Source organism: Grampus griseus (genome assembly GCF_964374135.1).
Source record: "Grampus griseus genome assembly, chromosome: 8".
NCBI classification, from domain to species: Eukaryota; Metazoa; Chordata; class Mammalia; order Artiodactyla; family Delphinidae; genus Grampus; species Grampus griseus.
Window position 1 is genome coordinate 39,476,969 of NC_139002.1, and position 27,018 is coordinate 39,503,986.

General features: G+C 36.1%; 1 protein-coding gene across 1 annotated transcript in view; it reads left to right on the forward strand.

The window, feature by feature from the left end:
• Positions 1 to 27,018, forward strand: part of MRE11 (MRE11 homolog, double strand break repair nuclease) — a 64,388-nt gene that overhangs the window by 5,602 nt on the left and 31,768 nt on the right. Inside the window, exons 4-12 of the mRNA XM_082660219.1 lie at positions 2,927 to 3,087; positions 9,850 to 9,937; positions 11,254 to 11,395; positions 14,037 to 14,151; positions 18,107 to 18,292; positions 18,780 to 18,951; positions 20,556 to 20,636; positions 23,811 to 23,937; positions 26,503 to 26,603. Of these exons, the coding sequence (XP_082516345.1) occupies positions 2,927 to 3,087; positions 9,850 to 9,937; positions 11,254 to 11,395; positions 14,037 to 14,151; positions 18,107 to 18,292; positions 18,780 to 18,951; positions 20,556 to 20,636; positions 23,811 to 23,937; positions 26,503 to 26,603 (1,173 nt within the window). The remainder of the gene's footprint in view (positions 1 to 2,926; positions 3,088 to 9,849; positions 9,938 to 11,253; positions 11,396 to 14,036; positions 14,152 to 18,106; positions 18,293 to 18,779; positions 18,952 to 20,555; positions 20,637 to 23,810; positions 23,938 to 26,502; positions 26,604 to 27,018) is intronic.

The window sequence follows — 27,018 nt, forward strand, 5'->3', positions numbered from 1 at the left end:
TCATGTGTATCCTAGTACCTAGAAAGGATCTGGCAAGCAGTAGGTACTCTTTTTTTTTTTTTTGCGGTACGCGGGCCTCTCACTGTTGCGGCCTCTCCCGTTGCGGAGCACAGGCTCCGGACGCGCAGGCTCAGCGGCCATGGTTCACGGGCCCAGCCGCTCCGCGGCATGTGGGATCATCACGGACCGGGGCACGAACCCGCGTCCCCTGCATTGGCAGGCGGACTCTCCACCATTGAGCCACCAGGGCAGCCCAGTAAGCACTCTTATAAATGTGTCTCCTTTTACCCTGAGGGCAGAGAAATTTGGAGTCAAAGAATGTCTGTTTCCTGCCAGAGAATCCTCTGTCCTTTCTTTTCCAACTCTTAGGTGCTGAAGTATTTCTTTCCCTGAGCACGAGCTTTTTTTTTTTTTTCTTTACCTTGTCCTTTCCTTCCCTTGCATTTCCTCCTGTTTCCCCTCCCTGCGTCCTTTAATCTTAACTGCCCCCTCCCACCTACAGCCCCATACTGGTACTTCCAAATGCATGTTTACTTCCCCCCATCATTTGTGTTTATTATTTCTTCTTATTGAAATCTAAGTTCTTCCCGATTTTTAAGTCCTCTATTTTGTGGGTCTGTGCCATCTAACCAGCCTTATTTCTACTCTCTAGTTCTTTGGAATCTTTTTTTTTTTTTTTAACTTTTATGTTGAAACAATATCAATCTTACATAAACATTACAAGAATAGTACAAATAATTCCTTACCCTTCACCGAGATTTTCCTACACTTTACTACATTTGATTTATCCTCTCTCTTCATAAACACACACACACACTTTTTCTGAACCATTTGAGAGTAAATTACATATGTAACCACAGTGCACTTATCAAAACCAGGGAGTTATGTTGATTCAGTACGATCATGTAATTCTAAGATGCCAGTTGTCTCGACAAAGTCTGTCATAGCAGTTTGGGGGCAGGTCAGTGGTGTCCAGTTGCCAATCCAGGATTACATTTTGCATTTAGTTGTCACGTCTCTTTAGTCTCTTGTAATCTGGGATGTTTCCTCTGTCTGCCTTGTCTTTCATGAACCTGACATTTTTGAAGAGTCCAGGGTAGTTACTTTTGAAGAATATTCCTCAGTTGGAGATGTCTGACGTTTCCTCATGAGTAGATTCACTTTGGGCAGAAATACCAGAGAAGCAAGTTGTGTTCTCAGTGATCCCTGGAGTCACAAACCAGTTTTTAAAAATATTAAAAAAATTTTTTTGTTGTTTGTGGTAAAATACACATACCATAAAACTTACCATCCTAACCATTTTTAAGGGTACAGTTGAGTAGTGTTAAGCACATTTGCATGGTTGAGTGACCAACCTCCAGAACTCTTTTCGTCTGGTAAAAGTGAAACTATATCATTGAAACAACTATTTCTCTTTCCCCTCCCCTGTAAAAATGTTTGTTTGCTTTGTTGTTTTTTCTATGCCTTGGATTATGATCATTTTCTCCCTTTAACTCAAATCATGTTTAGTTTTGAAGACCTGGCTTAAATCCCACATTTTTATTGAAGTCTCTCTGACTGTTGTCAGGGCAGAAATCTTTTCCTTATTTCCTTCTAAGTTCCCTGGCTGGTCTAATAATTAAGTTGACGTAAGACAGATTAACAGGGTAAAAATAAATTTCATATGTATGGGAGCCCCACAAAAGTATGAGACTCCTCAGCAGTGAAGTAATTGAGGCTTATCTGCTATCCTGAGCTAAGGAGAAGGGGAAAGGAGTCTGGGGCTTTAAAGGGGAGGAAGGCAATGCACAGGAAGATGAGACGAGCACATGTTTGGTAAACAGGTGTTTGCCATGCCATGCGATGTCTTTCTGATATCAGAAATTGTCTCTGGTAATAGCTCTCTTCCTGGTACATGCCCCCATCCAGATTCTTTTAGGCAGTTTAGAGAGAGGTAAAAAAGCTTTTCCTGACTCTGCTGGGTCTTAATTGCCTTCAGCTCAAAACAGTCCACATTGCCACAGTGGGTCCATTTTGTGGTGACATATCCTGCTGCCCTCACTACTGTAGCCCATGGCGATCTGTATTGCTGGGTTCTTTTGTATAATTAAGAACTTAATCAACTTTCTTTAAGTAGATTGTACACTTTTGAAAGTGTGTTGGACTTTCTTTCTGTGTGATTTCCCTTCTCTCTGGTTGTTCCTGAATGTTCTTCCTCGAAATCTCATTTATCCTTCATGGTGCAACTCAGATGCCACCATGTTAGCCCATTCTTCCCAGACGTTGTCCTCAGGTGAATTTCCTCCTCTCAGTTGGAATGAATTGTAATGTCATCTCTACTCCTGGTTTGTTTATATATCTGTTCTAGTGCGTGTCAGAGTCTGACTGACGTTTAGATGCTTAGCAGTTTGTCTCTCCCGTTAGATTTTGAACATACTTAGGATAGGGATCGTATTTTATTTATCACACTCAGTATAGGGTATGGCACGCTGTCTGTATTTAATGAGGGCAAGGACATGATATATTTTGTAGATTGCTATTTCCTTAGCTGCCAGTGCCTGTAGGGACTCTAAATAAATTGTTGAATGAATCAAGTGAATAATTTGGATTGAATCTGCTATCCCTTCCATAGGTTTTATTAAAGTGCTAAGTTTATGTTTGATTTGGATAACTTTAAAAAAAGAAGTATGATCACTTTGGGTAGTGTGAATTAGAAACTTGGTGTAGTAATTTGAAGATGGCCTTTTTGAAGGTGGTCTAGGAACCTAAGCTGAAGTCATATTAATAACCAGATTGAAAGGCCCTTTAACTAAACAAAATATGAAGCTTTAAATCTCCACACATAATTGTATCTTTTACAAGATTTTTTTTCTATCTCTTTGCGCTATAGTTTTAAAAATTGTATCTATAAAGCATACTAATTTTCATACTATTTTCTGTTGATTAGGTGGATTTCATTTTGTTAGGGGGTGATCTTTTTCATGAAAATAAACCCTCAAGAAAAACAATACATAACTGCCTCGAGTTATTAAGAAAATATTGCATGGGGGATCGTCCTGTACAGTTTGAAATTATCAGCGATCAGTCAGTCAACTTCGGTTTTAGTAAGTAAGTATATTTAAATGCTTAAATGAATGTTTCCTTATGATATTTAATATTACATGTATGTATAATATAATATTTTCTGTATAAGACACATGAACATGGTAATAATTGGCCATTTTACCTTCACTATAAGCTATTTCCTTGGTAAATGTAGTTCTTTGAATTTTCTGTACATTGTTGTATTAAATTCTATTTCCCTAATTAATAGTGAGATGAGTAACTTTCAAATTTTTTTTGTACATTTGGTATCTCTTCTGTTCATATCCTTTGTCCATTTTAAAAATTGGGATATTTTTGTCTTTTCCTGTTGAATTTGCAGGAGTTATTTCTAGATATTAAGCCTTTGCTAGGCATGTATTTTTTCTCAATCAGTGGATTGAGACTTTGTTTACAGGGCCTTTTGATGACAGAAATATTTAATTTTGATGTTCATAGTCAAACACGTTATTTTTTTCTTTAATATTTGTGCTTTGGGGACTTATTTACAATATCCACCTAGAACCCCATGTCATAAAGGTACTCTGTTTTTTCTTAAACATTGTACAGGATACCACATTGCATTTAGTTGAAATGGTCTCAAAATCTCCTTTCGCCTATGCCAGACTTTTCCAGGCAGACACTGACACTTTTGAAGTGTACTGGTCAGATATTTTGTAGAATGTCTCTCAACTTGGGTTCTTCTCATGATTAGACTAGGGTTATTGGTTTGGGGGAAAGAATACTCTTTATAGGTGAAGTGCCCTTCTCAGTATGTAAGGAGTACATGCTATCAACATGGCCTGCACTGGTGAGGTTAACCTTGGTCACTTGGTTAAGATGGTGTCTTGCAGGTTTCTCCACTGTCAAGTTACTATTTTTCCCTTTCCATATACTGTTTGTTAGAAGAGAGTAGCTAAGTCCAGCCCACACTGAAGAGAGGGTGTTACGTTTCACTTCCTGGAGAGAGCAAAGAGTATCAAAGAATTTATGGACGTGTTAAAACCACTACAGTAATTAGTAAATATTTTAGGGGAGGCTATGCAACTATTCTGTTTCTCTTTAAAGTTTGTCCAATCATTTTAGCATTCGTCAGTGGCTCTTGCCTACAGCAGTTTTAACTGTGGTGTCCTAATGGTGATTTTCTAAACATTTCCCACATACTTTCCACATTTATTAATTGGAATAGTTCTGTAAAGATTTGTCCCTTGTCCCCCATTTGTTTATTTATTCAGTTGTCTACATCAACAGGAATTTATTCAATTGTTTATATAAGTATGAACTCATTTTTTTTCCTTTGGATTGTAATTTAATACTATTATAATCTATTTTGTTGCTCAAATAAATTGTTCCAGCTTTAGCCTTCGGGCACTCTTTCAGGCCACCTCTTGGGTCCTTTCAACATGGCGTCATCTTTTCTCCCCCCTTTTTGGCTCTGTAAGATGCTCCAGGCTAATTTTGTATTTTCTTTTCCCTAGCTTTTTAGACTCATCCATTTCTTCAAGGAGTCTTGGTTCCTTTTGGAAGCTAGAATCTGGATGCTAGGCATGCACATGGCTATTGTCTTGTCACTGCTTCTAGGCTCTCTCAGTGCACAGAGCTTAAATACATACACACACACACACACACACACACACACACACACACGTATACATGGAAATATGGGGAAAAAAAAATATATATATATAAAGTAACCCCTGAAAACAGACATAGCTATATTTATTTCTTACCTATTTGTATATATATATTTTAAAAATGAGTTTATATTGGGAGGTAAATTTTGGGGGATTTTTTTATGTAAGAAAATGGCTATTTTTAACTTCGGATTGATAATTTGGCTGAGTATAGAATTGGATTTTAAAAGATTCTTGTAATTTTTAACATATGTCCTTGTTTTTAAGAATTCTGATCAGTCTTTACCCGTCTTCTATTCAAATCTAAAACTTTATTATTTTTAAACTGCTTCACCCACCCCATAGATGTGTTTACCTATTTCTTTGCTTACTATTGCTGTTTCTTATGTTTCATTCCTTTTGTCTAGATTCAGTTTCCTTTCCGAAGTACAGTTTTTAGTAGTTTTTTACTGCCTGTCAGTAAACTTTTATTTTTTGGTGCTTTTGAGGAGTCTTGCTATCATTTTAGTTGCTGGAAAAGCAGTATAACATAGTGCTTAAAAGCATGGATTCTGATATAAGACTGTCTGAGGTCAAATCCTGGATCTGCCCTACCTTAGTTTCATTATTATAAGATGGGAAAAGAATAGTGCTAATCTTACAGAAATGTTGTTAGGAGTAGTTGAGTTAATAAGAAAATTGCTTAGAATAGTAGCTGGCATAAAGAAAACACTCAGGTAACAATTAAGTTTTTCTCATTGCCCTTAGCATTTTGCAGTCTTACTGTGACATATTTAGTTGTGGATTTAGTTCTATTTATCCTGTTTGGGCTACATGCGTTTCAAACTAAGAATTTTTTTTGCAGCAATTTTGGAAAATTCTTATCCAGTATGTTTTCTGTTTCCTATTCTTTTTCTTCCTGAAAATTATTTATATTTTACCCACTTTTTAATATTCCCTATAACTTTATCTCTTTGTACTATATTTTGGATAATTTTCCCTCTGGTTTACTAGTTCATGTAAAAAATAGACCAAAAAAAAAAAAAAAAAAGATAGGGAAACTCTGAGAAAAGAAGACTACTAAGTAGTGACTAGCTCAATTCAATCCCTATCAAAATTCCAATGGCATTTTTCACAAAAATAGAACAACCAACAGGTACATGAAAAGGTGCTCAACATCACTAATCATCAGGGAAATGCATATCAAAACCACAATGAGATATCAACTCACACCTGTTAGGATGTCTGTCATCAAAAAGATAAGGGAGAACAAGTGTTGGAGAGGGTGTGGAGAAAAGGGAACCCTTGTGCACTGTTGGCGGGAATGTAAATTTGTGCAGCCACTATGGAGAACACTGTGGAGGTTCCCCCCAAATTAAAGATAGAATTATTACGTGATCCAGCAATCCTACCTCTGGGTGTATATCCAAAGGAAGTGAAAATGGGATCTCAAAGAGATAATCTGCACTCCCACATTCATTGCAGCATTATTCACAGTGGCCAAGATATGGCAACAACAGAAGTGTCCATCAGTGGAAGAAGGGATAAAGTTGTGATATATGTGTGTGTGTGTGTGTGTGTGTGTGTATGCAGATATCTGCACACACACACAGCCGTGTATATATATATATATATATTCAGCCATGAGAAAGGACATCCTTTCATTTGAGACAACATGGATGGACCTTGAGGGCTTTATGCTAAGTAAAATAAGTCAGACAAAGAGACAAATACTGTGTGATATCACTTATACAGTATATGGAATCTGAAAAAGCTGAACTCATATAAATGGAGACTAGAATGGTGGTTACCAGGAGCAGGGAGTTGGGGGAAAGGGGAGATGTTGATCAAAAAAATATATAATTTTCAGTTTAAAAATGAATAAGTTCTCAGGATCTAATGTACAGCATAGTGGTTATAGTTAGTAATATTGTATTTTATACTTGAAAGTTTCTAAGAGAGTAGATCTTAAATATTCTCATTACGAAAAAGAAATGGCAGTTATGTGACATGATGCAGCTGTTAAGCTAGGTGTGTGTGAAGCTTAAAGTGGTGAGTAAGCTATAGTGGTTATCATTTTGCAAAATATGAGTGTATCAAATCAACACATTGTATACCTTAAAGTTATACAATGTTACATGTCAATTATATCACAATAAAGCTGGAAAAAAGAAAGTATATTATAATGCTACAATAATTTAAAAAGTGGTGTGACTCATGAATTGATAGGCAGATAAGTGGAAGAGTATAGAAATTCCAGAAATAGCCACAATACATGTGGGAATTTAGTATTTGATAAAGGTGGTATCTCATATCTCCACAAAAAATATAGTTTATTCAATAAAAGAACTAGAAGGAACTGTTAGACATTTTAAAAAAAGATCTGGATGTGAAAAAGACTTTTCTAAGTGTTAACACAAACTCAGAATCCATAAAAAAAAAGATGGATATGTTTGTCCTTGTAAAAGTAAATTTCTGCCTGGCAAGAGCCTCCCAAAGCGAAGTCAAAAGTCTGGGTTCAACCAGGAAGAATATTTGCAACTCATGGCAAATTACGGTCTAATTTTCCCAATAGTTAATAGTTAAGTAGTTCTTTCAAGTCAATTAAAAAAATAATCCATGACTTAATAAAAAATAGGTAAAGAATATGGGCATAGTTCATAGAAAAGGAAATAAAGTAGCATTTTAACATATTAAAAGAATATGAAAGATGCAAAGTGAAGTATACTGGTATATTTTTCTCCTATAAGATTGACATAGATCAGTAATTCTCAGTCCTGGGTGCACATTATCATTACCTAAGAATCTTAAAAAAGACTGATGCCCAGTCTCCAGGTCATTTAATCTCTCTGAGAGTGTCTTGGACATTGGTGGATCTTCAAAGATTCCTAGAAAATTCTAACATGCAGCTAGGGTTTAGAACCACTGGCATAGATTGAAAAAGCTTGATAATGTATTGGGTTGGCCAAAAAGTGCCTTTGGTTTTTAAGTAAAAATAAAAGACACATTTTTCATTTTCACCAAGAACTTTATTGAACAATGTGTTCACCCTTTTGTTCCACTGCCTTCTGCCGTTTTTCAGGCAACTTCATAATTCCATCTTCCCAAAACTTTTTATCTTTTTGAGCAAAGAACTGTTCCAGGTGCCTTTTGCAGTCTCCAGGGAATTGAAATTTTTTCCATTAAGAGAATTTTGTAAAGATCTAAATAAATGGAAATCCAAATGTGCAATGTTTAGTGAATACGGCAGATGAATCAGAACTTCCAGCCAAGCTGTAACAGTTTTTGCCTGGTCATCAAAGCAACATGCAGTCTTGTGTTATCCTGATGGAAGAGTATGCGTTTTCTCTTGACTAATTCTGGATGCTTTTCGTCCAGTGCTGCTTTCAGTTGGTCCAGTTGGGAGTAGTACTTGTTGGAATTAATCGTTTGGTTTTCCAGAAGGAGCTCACAATAGAGGACTCCCTTCCAATCCCACCATACACACAACATCACCTTTGGATGAAGACCGGCCTTTGGTGTGGTTGGTGGTGGTTCATTTTGCTTGCCCCACAATTTCTTCCCTTCCACATTATTGTACATATCCACTTGTCATTGCCCATCACAATTTGTTTTAAAAATGGAACTTTTCATTACATTTAAGTAGAGAATCACATGCGGAAATACGGTCAAGAAGGTTTTTTTCGCTTAACTTATGTGGAACCCAAACATCAAAGCGACGAACGTAACCAAGCTGGTGCAAATGATTTTCAGTGCTTGTTTCGGATATTTTGAGCATGTCGGCTCTCTCCCACGTGGTATAACGTTGATTGTTCCCAGTTAATGTCTCTATTTAATCGCTCTCAACTTCAACTGGTCTGCCTGACCAGGGAGCATCGTCCAGTGAGAAATCTCCAGCACGAAACATCTCAAACCACTTTTGACATGTTCGATCAGTCACAGCACCTTCTCCACACACTGCACAAATCTTTTTTTTGCATTTCGGTTGCGTTTTTACCTTTCTTGAAATAATAAAGCATAACATGCCAAAAATGTTGCTTTTTTCCTTCCATCTTCAGTATTAAAATGACTACACAAACCTTCACCAATTTTCATAAGTCTTTTTTAAATGCCCGCTGATATGACAGCTGTCACATACAATCTAACAAAATTGTTTCAACTGGAGTTAAAGACAACTATGCACTACTAGAGCCATCTTAGGGAAAAAACTGAATGAACCTTTTGGCCCACCCAGTATCTTGGTGGAGTAGGGGGAATTAGTCTCATGGATTGCCATTGTACTATGAGTAAATCATACAACCTCTGTGGAGGGAAATTGGCAGTAGTTATCAAATTTACAGATGCACGCGTTCCTTTTGACCTGACAGCTTCCTTATAGATATTTTCCTATACTCTCGTAAGGGCAACTTTGTACAAGATTACTCACTGTAACAATATTTGTAAAACAAAAGGCTGGAAATAGTCTAAATGTCCATTGATAGGTAACTACTTAAACACATTATAATAATCCATGCAGTGTCCAGCTAAAAAAATCACAAGGAAGCTCTTTATGTACTGATATGGAATGATTTATAAAGTATGTAAAGTGATAAAGGCAGGGGGCAGAAATCTATATTGTGCTACCATTTGTTTAAGAAGGAAGATGTATTTATTTGCTTTACAGGTATAAGATATTTTTGCACAGATACACTAGAAATTCCTAATGTTATTTGCCTCTGAGAAGAGAACCTTGGTGACTAGGGGCAACAGTGGGTGGGAAACTTTAAGTCATCCAAGCAGTAAGTGATAGAGCTGGAGTTTTTAATCTAGGTCTTTTGGATTCCAGAGTAGGTGTATTTCCCCTCTCGCTTCTACAAATAAAAACCTTTTATAAAGGCTCTCAAAATTTTGAAAGCCTATTTCCTATTAATCAGATATTCAAATCTCTCATACAATTTATAAGCATCATATATTTGTATGGTTTTCTTTTAAAGTGTAGTACTTTGAGAACTTTTGAAACTTGAATTGAAATGAACTGCTGCCTAGGATTTTATCTTTTTAAATCTCCAAACTAGTGGTCATTTGCCAGCTTAGATCATCCAGTTTGCCTATAACTGTATTAATTTTTTGGAGGAGGATAACGGGGAAACAGCTTTTGTCTCTTACAGAAACTTTTCTTTCTTTCTTTTCTTTTAAGGTTTCCATGGGTGAACTACGAAGATAGCAATCTCAACATTTCAATTCCTGTGTTTAGTATTCACGGCAATCATGATGATCCTACGGGGGTAATTATTGGGTTCTTAGTTTGTTGAAATTTTAGAAACGATCAGTTTAGTTTGTCTCTGGAAAGCATTCTTTCACTTCTTCCCAGCAATTTGTAGTCAAATTGAGTCAGAAGTTCAAATTGACTTTTTGTCATTCATAGAAGCTTTTTACTGCTTTTTTGATAATTTTTAAAAATCTGGAATAATAAATGGCATGTGACATACACATTTATTTCGTAAGTGCCAAGGTTAACAATAAGTAACCAGGAGGAGGAATAAACACCTAACATTTGTATAATGCTTTACAGTTTACCAAGGGCTTTTGTATCTCTTATCACATAAATCTCACCTGTAGGAAATGAGGGTTTCATGAACAGTTTTAAATCTAAATTAGAACATCTTATTTTCTGTTTGATATGAAAGTACAGACTGTCCCTAGTTTATGAGGGTTCGACCTTAGATTTTTCAACTCTACAGTGGTGCGAAATGGATATACATTCAGTAGAAGTTGCACTTTGAAGTTTGAATTTTGAATATCTTTTTTGGGCTAACGATACGTGGGAAGATACTTTCGTGTGATGCTGGGCAAAGGCAGCGAGGCACAGCTCCCGATCAGCCACAAGGTCACGAGGGTAAACAGCTGCTACACTTACAGCCATTCTGTACTCATACAGCCATTCTGTTTTTCACTTACAGTACATTATTCAGTATATTACACAAGATACTCCATACTTTATTGTAAAAGTATTTATACCTTTGCCCAACTGTAGGCTAATGTACGTGTTCTGCGCATGTTTAAAGTAAGCTAGGCTAAGCTATCATTTCCGGTAGGTTAGGTGCTTTAACTGCATTTTTGACTTAACGGTATTTTCAGTTCACGATGGATTTATTGGGACCTAAACCCATTGTAAGTCGAGGAAGATCTTTAATAATAGGGCTCCTAAAATAATCTCAAAATACCTTTTTGTTTTATCTGGTCATTAATGTATTGTAAATCACTACTTAGCTAGTCTTTTTTTCCTCACCTCTTAAGAGGTCTGCTTAATATGACAAGGCACTGATTTCATGGCTGTTTTTTATTTTTTAGTGGACAAGACATCATAAGTTTTGATGAAATGTTAACTTTGCATTTAGCATGTGATTCCAGTCGCAGTGGGTCACTTGTAATAGAAAAAAGATAGCGAATACTTTTACTATTGTAATTTTGTTTTGAGAAGACATTATCCTAATCTAGGTTTTTGTAACTACTATATAAAATATACTTTTAATAAGTAATAATTATGCAGATTACTTATTTTTAGATATACATTTATATTATTTGAAAATACTGTCCATAGGCAGACTCACTCTGCGCCCTGGATATTTTAAGTTGTGCTGGATTTGTAAATCACTTTGGACGTTCAATGTCTGTGGAGAAGATAGACATTAGTCCGGTTTTGCTTCAAAAAGGAAGCACAAAAATTGCTCTATATGGCTTAGGTAAGATGGTTTTATTTTACTATTTATGTCAATAAATGTTTAAGCAGCTAGGAAACCAAATTCTGGAGTTAACTTTGCTGCTGTTTGGGGAAAAGTGAGGCAAATCTAATTATTCCTTATGAGTGACTTAAAAAAATGATAGAAGGTTTTGGTAGAAATTTTTTAGTATTTTATAAGCACCAATAGTCCTTGATACTTATTTTTAATAGCAGTTTTGATGAAAAAATATTTTTCCTTTAGTATCTATTTATTGTTTATTTTTTCTTTCTTTTAGACTCAGATAAAAATCCTGAACATTAGCATTTATCGAGTAATTAGAAAAACTGCATTTTGATATCTTGGAAGTCTTTGAAAGTTCTAAAGTTTCACTGCCCAATACAGTAATCATGTAGATACTGGGCACTTGAAATGTGGCTAGTCTGAATTGAAATATGCTATAAGTATAAAATACACATCAGAGTTCAAAGACTTAGAAAAAAATGTAAAATACCTTTGGTATTTTGGGTTAAATAAAATATCTTAAAATTAATTTCACCTGTTTCTTTTACTTGTTTTAATATGGCTACTAAAAAATTTAAAATTACATATTTAGCCTGTTTTAGTAGCTCATATGATATTTTTATTAGACAGTGCTAATCTAGAGCTATCATTTACAATGCTCAGAAAATTTCCTTTACCAGCTTCACTATCTTCAACTTATTTAGTGTCCAGTAGGTAAAAGCTTGTTTTTGCTAGGCTTTATTCCATATGAATGGAAAACTATTTTTAGAGTGCATTCAAAGGCTATTTTTTGTGTTTTCCTTGGATTAAGTTCAGTTTGATTTGTTTTATGGATGCAATAGTTTTATTGATTTTGTTGTGTATAGAGTATTATAAAAATTATACTTCATGTTAAACCAACCTTAAAGTACCGCAAGAGAAATTGAGAAAAAAATTCACACTGCAGCTTCTACATAGTTTTTATTATTTTTTGAGTGACTAGTATAATAGAAGCCTTAGAAAAATCTTATTTACTTCTTTTCTCTTTGTGTATGTTTTTTAAAGAATAATTATGATGGATGGTTTATTTAAATACTTTCTCTAGGAAGCTTCTCTAGGAAGCTGATAGTCTTTGCCCAATTTTCATAATTTCGCCAACAAGTAGAAAAGCATCGTGGTTATCTATATTTCAGAGATATGGAAAATGTGATCAAAGAATTATGTCTGATTTTGCAAGTGATAGAGCAGGAAGTGGAATATGCTTTTTTTAAAAACTACTAACAGATATTTTAATCACTGTAACGTTAGGGATCATATCTGCAGAAAATGGTTGATCCTCCTACTTTCAGACTAAGGACAGATCCCATTATGCCTCAGTCACTGCCAGAAGCAAACTGCTTCAGTCATCCATTTTCTCCCAAACTCTCATCTCATCCTGTTCTGTTTTCCTTAACTGGACTCTGTCTCTACGCTCCACCCACTCCTCTCACCCCAGCTCTGTATACTCTAGAGCTCTTTTTAGTTAGCAAGTTCCCTCATTTCATCAGTCTCTGAATGCTGCCTGTACTCTCTAACCCTCAGTGAAACTGAGTGGCCCCTGAGGTTACTGTGTCCCACGTAGTTCTCTCGTAGCCTCTTATGGGCTTTAGGGCAGAAGGGGTGGAGGGCAAGTCACTGTTCTTGCTTCCTACTGATACCTCCTTTCCTGCCTGCAAACACCCTTGAAGCTAATTGCCAACTGGCTAAACAGGCTTCTCCATTCCCTCAATTTTCTTACTTGCCTACCTTCCAATTTTGTCAGTGTTCTCAGTGCTTCGACACCCAAGTAGATCAACCTTCTAATGCCCTGGATTTTTTTATGTCTTGGCTTTTTTGTTCCAGTTATATGTTCTGCATGCCACCATCTATTTCATTGGCCACACTAGGAATTCTTTTTAGAAGCTAGACCTCTTCTAGCTCTTATACTTATGTGGTGTTGACCTTTCTTCCCAGCCCTTCCCTGATCACTCCATAAAGTAGCAACCTTGTCCTCCCAGTGATAATCCCCATCTTAGCATCCTGACTTTTGTCCCTTTTATAATATTTAAAATTGCAATTTTCATGTTTAATTGTTTTTGTTGGTCTCCTTCACTAGACTAAGGTGATCCTTTAGGGAATAGGAAGAGTTATTTAAAAGTCATTAAATTATTAAAAAGCACAGTATTTTTATTTAAAAGCATAATATACATAAGACGATTATTTTTAAATACATTTTTAATCTCATCCCCTGTAATATCTCTTCCTGTGTATTTTACAACGTATATGTTAAATCAAAAGTACATATATACTTAGAATAAAAAAAGGGAGAGTGGAAAACAATATTATTAAAAATTTTAATAAGAATTTGAGCATAGAAAACTCAAATTTTTATTCCACATTTTCCAGATCTTGAAAGTATATATGCTTGACCTGGAAAACATTCTTCAAATGCAACTAACTGCTTAGCAGCTGTCAGGCATGAGGCTGGAACATGTTCATTTGTAACTAATGACATCACATTTCAAATATCTCTCTAATAGGAAAGTGAAATACTCAGAGAAGCACATAATTTAGAAGCAAAACATATTTGTTTTTTAAAACCGAGTAAGAAACCACTTTTAAAATAATGTAATATCCATTTCAGGATCCATTCCAGATGAAAGGCTCTATCGAATGTTCGTCAACAAAAAAGTGACAATGTTGAGACCAAAAGAAGATGGGAACTCTTGGTTTAACTTATTTGTGATTCATCAGAACAGGTAAAAGTAGTCTCTGAAAATTTTTGAGTCAAGTATTGAGGTTCCCCAAATCTCTGTTTCCAAGCTTACCTATTTCAGTAAAATGCTCCTGATGCTTTGAAAGTTGTCAGTGCAGGATCAGGCAAGACTTCGATATGCATTGTGTGACTGCATCTTGAAATTGTTTTCAGTATATATTCATACTTACAAAGAATATTTCTAGCATATGGATAAGAAGAACCATAAAATGAATAATCCTAAATTCAGAAAGAAGTGGAACGTTACCAGTACCCTACCCCATGCCCTTCCCTGATCACACGTTTTTCCTCAAACTCCAGAGGAAGCACTATCTTCAATTTTTATTTCATCTGTCCATAGCTTTTCTTTATTGTTTAATCACATACACATTCATTATGAGTATTTTTTATTTAGTTTTGGTATAACTGGAACACCATACTTTATATTTTGCAGTTGGCTTATTTTCTTCAACATTATGTTACTAAGATTCATCCATTTTGATGCTTAAAGGGGTAATTCATTTTCACTGATGTATACAGTTCAGCTTTCTCTCCTCTTAGTGAGTGTTTTGTGTTATTTCCAGATTTTTGCTTTTTTAAACCTTTTTGTTAGGAACATTCTTATAGATTTTTCCTGGTACATATATACAAGTGTTTTTCCAGAATATTAAATATAGCTAGATCAACTTTCTTTTGTTAGTAGTTTTAAGAAATTTAATCTGTTGGCAGCGTGTAGGTTTGATTGAAAGGAATAGAGATTTGAAGAAGCAAGATTTATTATGTGATCATTATAGTAAAAAATAGTGTGAGATGGTAACAGTGATGGTAGTGAGAATGATATGTAAGGGACAAAGCTGAGAAGTTATTAAGGAAGAATCTAAAGGGGTTTGGGGCCTGACTATATAATTTATTATTTATTGAACAGATATTTATTGACAGCAGAATACTGTGGTACTTACCCATCACTGGTACTCGGTGAAAGAAAGGCTTTAGGGGGCAGTCTTATGTTGCCTTATGTATATTCTTGAATAGACAGTGTAGTTAAAGGAGGAGCAGTCCAGAGTTCTGATATGTGTGGTCTCCATATAACAAACTGGGAGTTTGTTCCTTCTCTTGCTGAGGGCTTTCCAGTTCTGCTACACTTTGTACTTTCCCAAGGTAGGGATAAGTCAGAAGGAACAATTATCAGCGATTCCAAGCCAGAATGAAAGTTTGGAATGGCAGAATCGGTAAGGGGAATGGGTAGTATAATGTTGGTATGGCTGGTTACTGGTGATGTTAATAATCTTGATCATTCAATTAAGGTGGTGTAGACCAGGTTTCTCCCCTGTAGAGGTCCCATTTTCTACTTTGTAATTAATAAATATTTGGGGAAAAATACATTGAGACTATGTGAACATCCTGTTTCAACTTAAACTTTTGCCCACAAATTTTAGCATCCATTGGTGGATCTTGTTTCCAGCAATTAATACTGTGGTGTTGTTTCTGATTTTTTTTTCCCCTCATTCTTTTTATAATTATTAATTGAAATTCTTCTGTTAGGAAAATTTGTCCCTTCTCATTTATGTACTTATTCATTCATTCATTTATTTATGTTACTGTGGACTCAGGGATGTTTATTTAATTCTTTGAGTTATAATCCAATCCTTTAATTTTTTGATGTTGTTTTTGTTGCTCAGGTTGTTTCAACTCTGACCATTGGGAGCTTTTTTACATTGGCTTCTATGTCCTTTCAACATGCCCTCTTCCTTTTTGTTTTTTGAGCATGTCCTTAACCTTCTAGTACCACAAGATGCTCCTGGCTCATCTTGTATTTTTCTCCTCAAGTCCTGGAATCAACCACTTCTCCAAGGAGTCCTAATTGCTTTTATTGGAGAGTGGTATTTTGAAACCCAGATATGGCCACTAAATGTGCTTATTGCTACTGTGGGTCTCTTAGCCCTCATGACTAGAGTTAAAGAAATACATGTATATTCACTAATCCATGCATACATGTCTGTATGTATACATGTGTTAAAAAAAACACAAACAAGCACGAGTTCATACTGATTCGAATCCAGCCCTACAGGATTCATTTTTGTCTTTTCTTATTTGTGACTTCTTTCTCTAACAGTTAGAAACCTTGATTGTATTATCTATGGTATGTTTACTTATTTTTTTCAGTACTGGTTGACATAACAAAGTAATTTCAAAATTGCTGACCCATAGCTCTGTGAGAAACAAATTTGCCAGCTAGGGTACAGTGTTTGTATGTTATTTTAGTCCTTAGCCTTACTATATCTAGTCAAAAACACCACTTTCTAGTTACTTTTGTCAGTTCCTTTTCCCTTACCCCTTCATTGTGGTTATAATAGTTTTTTTGTAATTCTGTTAGGTTCATTTGTCATCCTCTGCATTCTTAGGTACTTCTTTTGTTACTGTTTTCAGGGTATTATAAAAAACAGGTTTTCTCATATTAAGTGAGAATTCTTGAGCCTTTTACATTTTACTTTATTTTCCATTTGTTTCTATATGTGGACCATTCTCTTGCAGCAAAAGAAGGTAAACCCTGAGCAATTTTGTCATGCAAAATATTTCCACAAAGATGTTTTGATCAGCTTCTAGGTCACAAATCAGAGTCAGCCCACCAGCATAATCTTCCCTTTACCAGTGCTCCATTAAAGCATAGTTACATCATGTCGTATTTGAGTTATTCTGCATTTCTTCAGTAATTGTGATAGGATCATAACGTTTTTTACATAAATATTCCTAGATACATGAGCTTCTCTGATTTCACTTCCTGCTCTTCCTTGCATTCATTCTGCTTAGCCACGCTGGTCTCCTTGCTGTTCTTGAACTCACTGAATACATTCCCACGTCAGCACCTCTGCCATCAGTTCATCCCTCTGCCTAGGACTTTCTTCCCATGCACACCTGATCCCTTTTCTAAGTTCTCTGCTCATTTGTCTCCTGTCAGAGATGCCTTCCCTGACCACCCTTTGTATAGTAGCCTCCCTTTTCCATGTAATTTTTCCCTTTATTTTTCTTTATAGCACCTGTCACTACCTGACAAATTATATATGTGTGTGTGTGTGTGTGTGTATGTGTGTGCGTGTGTGTGTGTATGCATAAACATATTGTATTATTGCTAATTTCCCCCACAATGAGCAAGGACTTTGTTCATTGCTGTCTTCAGTATCTAGAAGAGACCTGGGAAACCTGACACATAGTAGACACACAGTAAATATTTGTTCAATGAATGAATGTCAGTTTGCCTTAAGTGAATGCTGGTTGAAGTATTTGAACACTTTTACTTAAATTCTCAGTGATATAAATCAGTATTAGGGAAAACTTTTTTTTTTTTTGTCTTCTTCTCTTTGGGTTTTCACATATCTTTTAATAATAGCAGCTAATCTAGGTATAAAATGAGAGTTTGAAAATCACATATTCATATAATATTTTATTTAATATTGAAAACTCTTATCTCTGTGTAAGACTAACATTCTCATTTTTATAGTCAGTAAAAGAAACATGTTATTAAAAAAATGATGGAACGTATTTAGAGTTTTGACTTTATTTTACAAAGCTTAGACTAAACTCACTTCCCATTTTCTGTACTCTGGTATACACTCAGACCAATTTATAGGTTTTTACCATTTTTAGAGCTCATGCTTTTCTGACTTTCCCATAGGGGGAGTTATTCCTCTGTAAAGCCTTTCGTGATCTGCCTCTGTATGTAGAATCGACTGCTTTCTTCTTTGAGGCTTCTACTTGTCTGTGTCCTGCAAGTTCGTAAACCCTTTGAGGGCAGGAATTAGATACTGTCTTTGCATCCCCAATCCCTTGAAAGTTTCTGGCATATAGAAGGGATGTAATAAATCTTTAGTTAATGGAGAAAGAAAGATCTATACAGACTTATTATGAAGTTTTTCTGTATCTCTGGACATTTATAATATTTATTTTTAAAAATCTTGGCATAGGAGTAAACACGGAAGTACTAACTTCATTCCAGAACAGTTTTTGGATGACTTCATTGATCTTGTTATCTGGGGCCATGAACATGAGTGTAAAATAGCTCCAACCAAAAATGAACAACAGCTCTTTTACGTATCACAACCTGGAAGCTCAGTGGTCACTTCTCTTTCCCCAGGAGAAGCTGTAAAGAAGTGAGTAATCATTATAGTTTTTAAATCAATTTAAGAAAAATTTGCTATGATAGTCTAACCATCTCATAGGCTCAAGGTACTGATGATGCTGTTATTTATATGATAGATTTATTCATAAAGATTGATCATTCAGTACAGTCTTACTGTTTGCCCAGATTTTAAGCTGTTTTCAACAGGAGAAGATCCCAATGGTATTAATGATTTTGCTGCTCATTAGGCCAATTCAAGGCTAATGTTTTTATTAATTAAATTTTAAGTTAGAGTGCTGTAGGAAAAATGATGTATGAATGGATTTTATTTTGGGGAAGAAGAATGTTTACTTTTTTTCCTGTGATACAACATTAAGATTAAATTACTAAAAATACTTTTGAAGGGTGTGATTTTATAAATAATTTGTAGAAATTTAGAAATATGATAGTTTTGATGTGCACATTTTCCTGAGGAAGTTTGCAATGTGACTATGCTTTCATTCTCCTCCTCATTTCAGACACGTTGGTTTGCTGCGTATTAAAGGAAGGAAGATGAACATGCAGAAAATTCCTCTCCGCACAGTGCGGCAGTTTTTCATGGAGGATGTCGTTCTGGCTGATCATCCAGACATTTTTAACCCCGATAATCCTAAAGTAACCCAAGCCATACAAAGCTTCTGCTTGGAGAAGGTAATTCTTATAGATAAAGGTCAGTGAGATCTGCTTTAGTTGAGAGGTTATTTACCTTGAATTAAATACTTCAGTAGAGTAGAGGGAAGTCATTATATTTGTTACGTTCTCGTGAAGCCTGTAAGGAACGACTGTTGTTTTATAAATGAGTTCAGTTGTATCAAATTTTTTTCTTTTTTCTTTTTTTTTAATAGGGACTTCCCTGGCAGTCCAGTGGTTAAGACTTTGCCTTCCAGGACAGGGGGAGTGGGTTCGATCCCTGGTCAGGGAGCTGAGATCCCACATACCTGGTGGCCAAAAAACCAAAAACATAGAACAGAAGCGATATTGTAGCAAATTCAATAAAGACTAAGGATGGTCCACATCAAAAAAAACAAACAAAAAAAACTAACATCTTCCAGAGGGAGGAATGTTATAAATAAAAGAAACTTTGTTTAATTAAGCCCCTCTCCCAGATCCTTTCCTCCTTCTCAAAAACATATACGTAATCTTTTCTCTCTTTTTATCCTAATTTGATAATTTGTTCATTTTATTAATGAAAGCAGGCAGTGGCTTTGATTGGAGAATGGCAGCATGTTATGGTAGATGAGGAGAGCCTTAGCCTCTCTAATAATCTCCATTACGCTAATAATCTCTATCACACATCCCTTCACCCTGAAATCTCCCTCCACATAAAATCTTAAAATGTGTGCTATCACCTTGTCACTTCAGTGTAAGTCCCATACCTCCCACCATGCAGATTGCCATCCCTAAACCACTGCGGAAATTCTAGAGCCACTATGAAGTTGGGTGAATGCATTTAATAATCTGGAACTTGACAGCTTAATAACATTAATTACTGACACTTATTCAGTTCTTACGCTGTGTAGGCTCTTCTGCTTTGCGTTTTATTCTTATAAAAATCATGATAATGATAATTATCACTGATATTCATTGGCGGCGTATATATTCTGGACACTGTTGACAACATTTTGCATTTAATCCACTGAATGATGCTATAGGTAGGTAGAATCTACCATACACATTTTATAGAAAGAGGAGCTGAACCTTAGATAAAGTAACTCGCCCAGTGTCACAGCTTACTAGCAACATGTAACTCATATAACTGGAAAGTTTAAGAGTTTGCTGGTTTCAGAATGACTAGATCCAGAAACTCAAATTAAGACTGTAGTTTTCTCTGTTTCTGTGTCTAGTTCTGTGCCACCTAGTCTAATGGTTTCTGTCTTAAGTTTCGCTATAAGGAAGGCATTTTCACGTGGTGGCCCACAGACTTACATTGTCCTTACAGCTGAAAGAGTCCTTTTTTCCCAGTAGTTCCAAATAAACCCCTAGCATTGAGTTTCTCTGGACTGAGGTCATGTACTTGTCCCTGAACCCAATCTCTGAGGCCAGGGAGAAGGAAAATGAATGGATTTGTCTTGGCCTAGTCAGGGAGCCCAGGGTCTCTCAATCTTGGCACAATTGACATTTTACTGGGTAACACTTTGTTGTGGGAGCTTGTTCTGTGCATGGTAGGATTTTTACAAGTCCTCTCTGACCTCAACCACTAGATGCCAGCCGGTAGTACCTCTTCCCCCCAGACATGACAATATCTTTATTTTGAGATTGAAGAAATGCTTGAAAATGCAGAACGGGAACGTCTGGGAAATTCTCGACAGCCAGAGAAGCCTCTTATACGACTGCGAGTAAGTCCTCTTTAGATAAATTCAACTTTATCGATTTTCAGAGGAGAGTATTGTACAGTTTACATGTATATTTTGGGAAAAGTACCAAAGAGAGTACGTATACTAAAAAGAGCAGTCATCGTTGGTGGAAAAAATAATAAAGCAGCCAGGATTTGATTTAATCATAGTTTCGTTTCGATAGGTTTGGTTTTTTTTTCTCTCTATTTTTCTCTTTTTCTAAGTAGTCTATTGTATTTGATACGTTGGCTATGCTCTCTGACTTCATCGTTTACTGTTCCCTTCTCTCCCTCCCTTCCAGACACTTGGCCTTCTTGTAATTCCTCAGATGCATCAGACATGCTCTCACCTCCTCCAGATCTGCTCAGATGTCACCTCAGTGGGCCCCAGCCTAATTAAGATTGCAACCCCCATACCCTCTCTCCAACACTCCTGATTTCACTTCCCTTCTCTACTTTTTCTTTTCTTTTCTTCCCACAGCACATCCTCCTAACCTACTACACCCAATTTATTTATTTTGGTTATTGTTTGTCCTTCGTTACAAAACTATCAGCTCTGTAGAAGCATGGAACTTTGTGAATCTTCTTAACTAATATATCCAAAGATCCCAGAACAGTTCCTGACACATAACAAGTGCTTGATAAATATGTGGAAAGAATTGATAAGTATTTGACAGTATTAGAAAAGTCTTAAGAAATTGAATTGTTTCCTGTGCCTATAAGCCTGCTTATCTTTTCTATCATGATACATACAAACAAACAAATAACAACAGACTTTTTTTTTTGCCCCTCTGCCTTTCCCTTCTCCTAGCTCCTGCCCTTTCTGATTTTCTTTCAAAAAAATACATTGTCTATATTGCTCATGTAATACTCTCTTCCTCAATCCACTATAATCAAGGCTCTGACCCCACCATCTAAGGTGGAAAAGATGACCTTCAATTGTCAAATCCAGTAGATTTTTGTCATCTTACTGAATCACTCTTGGGCATTCTCTACTACGAATGACGTTTGTCCCTTCCTATCTTTCAGTTAGCCCTCTGTTCAGTCTAGGCATATGGTCACCTATAGAATGACAACTCCCAAATTTTTTTTTTTTTTTTGCGGTACGCGGACCTCTCACTGTTGTGGCCTCTCCCGTTGCGGAGCACAGGCTCTGGACGCGCAGGCTCAGCGGCCATGGCTCACGGGCCTAGCTGCTCCGCGGCATGTGGGATCTTCCCGGACCGGGGCACGAACCCGTGTCCCCTGCATTGGCAGGCGGACTCTCAACCACTGCGCCACCAGGGAAGCCCCCAAAAGAAGCCTTTCGTGACTTCCCTTCAGAGTCGTTGCTTCTTCCTTTGTGTCCTCAGTCTACTTTGTACATACTTCTTTTTTTTTTTTTTTTGAGTTTGCCAAGAAAGAGAATGGCTTTATTACATCTCACTATCAGAAGATGTAATAAAATGTTATATATACATATATATGTAATAATGTTTTATTAAATATTTTTTTAAAGTTTTTTTTTTTGGCTGCACTGCACGGTGTACATACTCTTACAGCACCATCACATTCTGCTTGCAATTACTTCTTTACATAGTTTATCTTCCCAGTCAGCTTGTGAATTTCTTCACAACCAAGCTGCTGTTTTACTTATGGTGGTACCCCTGGCCCTTACCCCTGGCCCTTAAAAGAGTGCCTATACATTGTGGACACTCAGTAAAGTTTGCTTAGTGAACGAGCTTTGCGACTTTTAGGAGCAGAAAATTACAAATAAAACTAGGCTGGAGTACAGTTGGTAAAAATGTCTGAAGAGTTTTGGGGAGGCCCAATATCTTGAGCATTTGGCATTTTCTGTTTTAGAACATGGCAGCAGCTGTAGAGATGGTCTGGGTAACAGAAACATAGTTGCTTCGGGGGAACCACATAGTTCTCTTTATCAGGGCAGAAGGTCCCATGTTCCTCATCTGTGTCTGCCTGATACCATTAGAACCAACCAGACTTGAATTGAAAATTGGCATTCCTTTTTCTAAACACACTAAATTATTAATTCATTAAGGAAACAAAAGAACAAATATTTTCACGTAAGTAGTATTCCAGAAGTACATTGTGTTGGCTAGAGGACGCTTACTGATTCACTAATGCAGTGAACAAATGTATGTTGAGTACCTTCTTTCTGCATGCTGGTGGGCGGGGAGGAGGGCCACAGTGATGGTAAAATAGACGAGGGTTACAGGAGGTGGAGGTGTGAGGAGAGACAATAAACAAATAGTGAATACATGAACAAACTCTTAGCTAGTGCTAAGTATGATGAAGAGGGTAAGTGGGGTGGAGGTTAGGAGTAATCTGGAAAGGCTGGTGATGTGGTACAATGCTGATTCCCAGAGCATACTTTGAGAACAGCTAGTTTAGGAGAACAATTATATCTCTTAGAAAGAGATGTAGTATTTTTCTTTGTAAAGAGCTTGGTACCACCATAGACTTCTTTAGAAAGAGCCTGCCTTGAGAGCAATTATTAGTTCTTTTATAAATAGAAACAGTCGGCCCTCTGTACCTGCACTTCTGCATCCACGGATATGGAGGGCTGGTTGAACTCCGCCATTGTATATAAGGGACTTGAGCATCCACAGATTTTGGTGTTCTTAGGGATCCTGGAACCAATCCCCCGTGAATACTGAGGGATGACTGTACTGTGTTTTGAAGGAAGGTGATCATTTCTCAAAGCTCACAGACTGGCTTCTTTTCTTCCATGGATTTTCCCAGCATTTATTTTTGTCTGGTGTAAAAGCTTGTCCCTACATGATAGACCAATTAACAAATGCATCTAGGGCCAGCATTTTGTTTTGGTAGAGAATCTCCTTCTGTTTTAAAAGTTTAAAAAAATTTGTTTAGAAATTTCACATCCTTTTCAGATGATATTCCTGGTACCTAGACTGCTAGTTTTATCATGGGGAGATGTAATTTTCTGACATTGTGGGAATTCTTACTGTATCTTGATTCCATCAAACAATGTTCTGCATAAGTGTAAACCTTTGAAGTTTTATTTTCTCAGTAGAATAAATGGTATAACAGCATCATGATCTTTAAAATCAATTGTGGAACATTAACATATTAACTTAAAAGTATTACACATAAACATGAATACTGAAATTGGTGATCTGTTTTTTCCTAGCCTTCATAGCTTATTCTGTATTTCCAGGTGGACTATAGTGGAGGCTTTGAACCGTTCAGTGTTCTTCGCTTTAGCCAGAAATTTGTGGACCGGGTAGCTAATCCAAAAGATGTTATCCATTTTTTCAGGCGTAGAGAACAAAAGGAAGACACGGGTAAGCTAGTTATCTTTACAAATTAAAAAATGCTCTTATAGGCTTCACATAAATCAATCTCTAGTAAAAGTATAAAACAATAATGGAAAATGTTTTATTATGATTCTTTCTAATATCTCAGACAAATAAACTGATAATTGGAATAATTAAATCTCTTCTAAAAATTAGATAGAAATCATTTGTAAACTTGTGGATATCAATAAAGAAATGAAGCCTTTCGTAGTTTTTTAAAAACGTGCTGCTGATTAACAACATACTTTAGAGATAAAGTGTTTAAATATCTACTATTTACTATACATTATTAATGTTCAGAGAACATACTCTCAAATTTTGCAGGGCTAAATATTTCAGCTTTACAGTGTACAGTGATTTAAGAAGACTCTAGTCTTTTGAAATAAGAGGTGTCCCAGAATGTTAAAAAGATATGTACTTAAGGGCTTAAGTTTGATGTTTCTATTGATCATATAATTAATTTCCAATTAAAGTTCATAGAAACAAATTGCCCTTATTTTAGCATTTATCAAAAACAGGTCATCTGACTGAAACAGTGCTTCTTCTTAAGAAGTATTGGTCCTTTTAAATACAGAGGCTCATCTCCTTAGAGCTATCGAGTCAGAATTTTCATAGAAAAATATGGCCCTTGTTTACATGTACGCTACCTTGATTTTTATTAACCCCGATTTAATGAGCTTCTGTTTTTCATAGTGAAATTGTGATCACAATGGTGTGTGCTGTTAATTCAGCCTGAAACAGTCATCTGGCTATTTAAATGGAGCTCATAGAATACTGTTTTGGGGGGGGAAATCCATATCAGAGAATGATATTTTTATGCTATGAATTTTAGCTAGTCACTTACTGATGGTGATTTACTTTAATTGTCCACCCTTATCAATTCCTTGAATTTTTGGGGTGTAGCATTTGTGAGAATGTGGAGTATAGAACCTAGTACTTTATGTTACTTGAGTTTCATCCATTGTCAGTTTTGTTCTCATGATCCCTTTTTTGTTTAAACATTAATTGCTGAATGGAAACAGTGACCCTTTTGTATATCTTATCGAAAGCATGAAATTGTTGTTTTGGCCAGCTCTGCTACTTTAACTACATGTGTGACATCATGCAAATTACTTAATCTCTGATGTTTTGTTTTCTTGTCTACAAAATCAGGATAATAACTGTGCCTGCCTCACAGGATTGTTGTGAGGATTAGGTGATATACTGTGTGTAAATGGTCTTAACATTGTGTCTGGCGTAGTAAAATATAGTAATCATATTTATGAAGCAATATTAATTCTCCTGTCTTGAAATTCAAAAAAGATTTCTATTCACTTGTCCTCACCACTTTGTAAGAGGCACACTGAACTTTGTGCCTCTTTACCCCCTAAGCCATTGCATAAACTTTTCCCTCTGCCTAAAATACTTTTTCTTTTTCCTTTTTTGCTTAGTAAGTCTTATTCATTCTGCAAGTCTTTTTTTTTTTTAAATTTATTTGTTTTTATTTTTGGCTGTACCAGGTCTTAGTCATGGCACGTGGGGTCTTTGTTGCAGCATGCAGGATCTTCTGTTGCAGCATGCGGACTTCTTAGTTGCAGTGCAAGTCTTGAGTCAAATGATAACTGCGTTTGCTATCTGCATGTTATTTTCAGCCTTCTTTGAGAAGAATTAATTTATTTCTTCTCCGTGTGTCATATTTTCTGTTCTTACCTCTGTTGTAGCAGTTACCATCTTGTATTGTAATCATTTGCTATTATGGGCAGCATCCTGTCATTTTATCATTGTGTTTTCCACACCAGGTCACACACGTGCTAGACAGTTAATATTCATTTCCCTGACAAAGGTTATGAGCAGAGCACCTATTGGACCCTATGCTTTTTGACTTCTTGCCCAGTATTCTTTTTATACCGTACCTGCTGTTTTTTGAGACAACCATCCTGCCTAGGAATGAAGCAAATGTGCTTTAAACCTACTTCCCATTTGTCTCACAGAATATTAAAAAGGTTTGTGTTTAATGGCCAAGATTTAATTAAATTAATAATTTTTGCTGTTTCATCAAGGACATTCTTATGTGAAACTGGCTTTTTGTTTTGTCTCGTTTTGAACTGTGAGTACAAAGTGATGACTCTCGGTAGAACTCAGAGACACTGCCTTGACTCATCCCAAGGAACCGGCAGTTTTACCCACGACTGCTTTTGTATCATCGGTGCAAATGTCAATACGGTGGAAGAGATAAATAACGTCTTAGTATTATTATGAAAGTACGTTTGACCTTAAGCCCCCTGAACCAGTATGGGGGACTCCCAGAGATCTGTGGACCACTCTGTGAGAATAGCTCCAAGAGACATACTACTTGGAGATTTGGAAAAGAAATACAGACTTTGGGGAAATGACTCTAGATATTAGCAAAAATGACATGTTTTTGCCTCAAAATTTACTGGGTTGAGCAAACTGACAGTTGATAAAGTTTGGCCATACCTCCTTCACTGACAGCAACCTTCAGTGAGTTTGGGCACTTTAACATTAAAACAGAAACTGCTACTTTTTTTTTTTTCATGGACTTCTTTTTTCTAGGAGAAGAGATCAACTTTGGGAAGTTCATCACAAAACCTTCAGAAGTAACAACTCTAAGGGTAGAAGACCTTGTGAAACAGTATTTTCAAACCGCAGAGAAGGTAATTTCTTAGTTACAGTTCTCAGTTTAGATAATGGCTATCTTATAATAACAGATTTTAATTTAAGATATGTGTAATTGATAGTTTAAACAAAATGAATCCTCAGAATGTCTCCATGAAGTAAGCAGGGTGACAATTACATTCATTTATAGTTATTACGTATCAAGAAAAATAAGTGCTTAATTAATGTCAGTCATTAATATTGTTATTATTGTGTCTATTATTGTCACTGTTGTTATCCTCTTTCTTTTTATCGCTACTACCTAAGTCTGAATCCAGGATTTAATTTTCTTGCATCTGGATGTAATTTCAGAGTTACTTTATTAATAAGCCACTGGATGGTGAAGCTATTCTTATTTTTGTGGGTATATGCCACTTTGAGATCCTCTGGTTGTATTAGCTTCCTACAGCTACT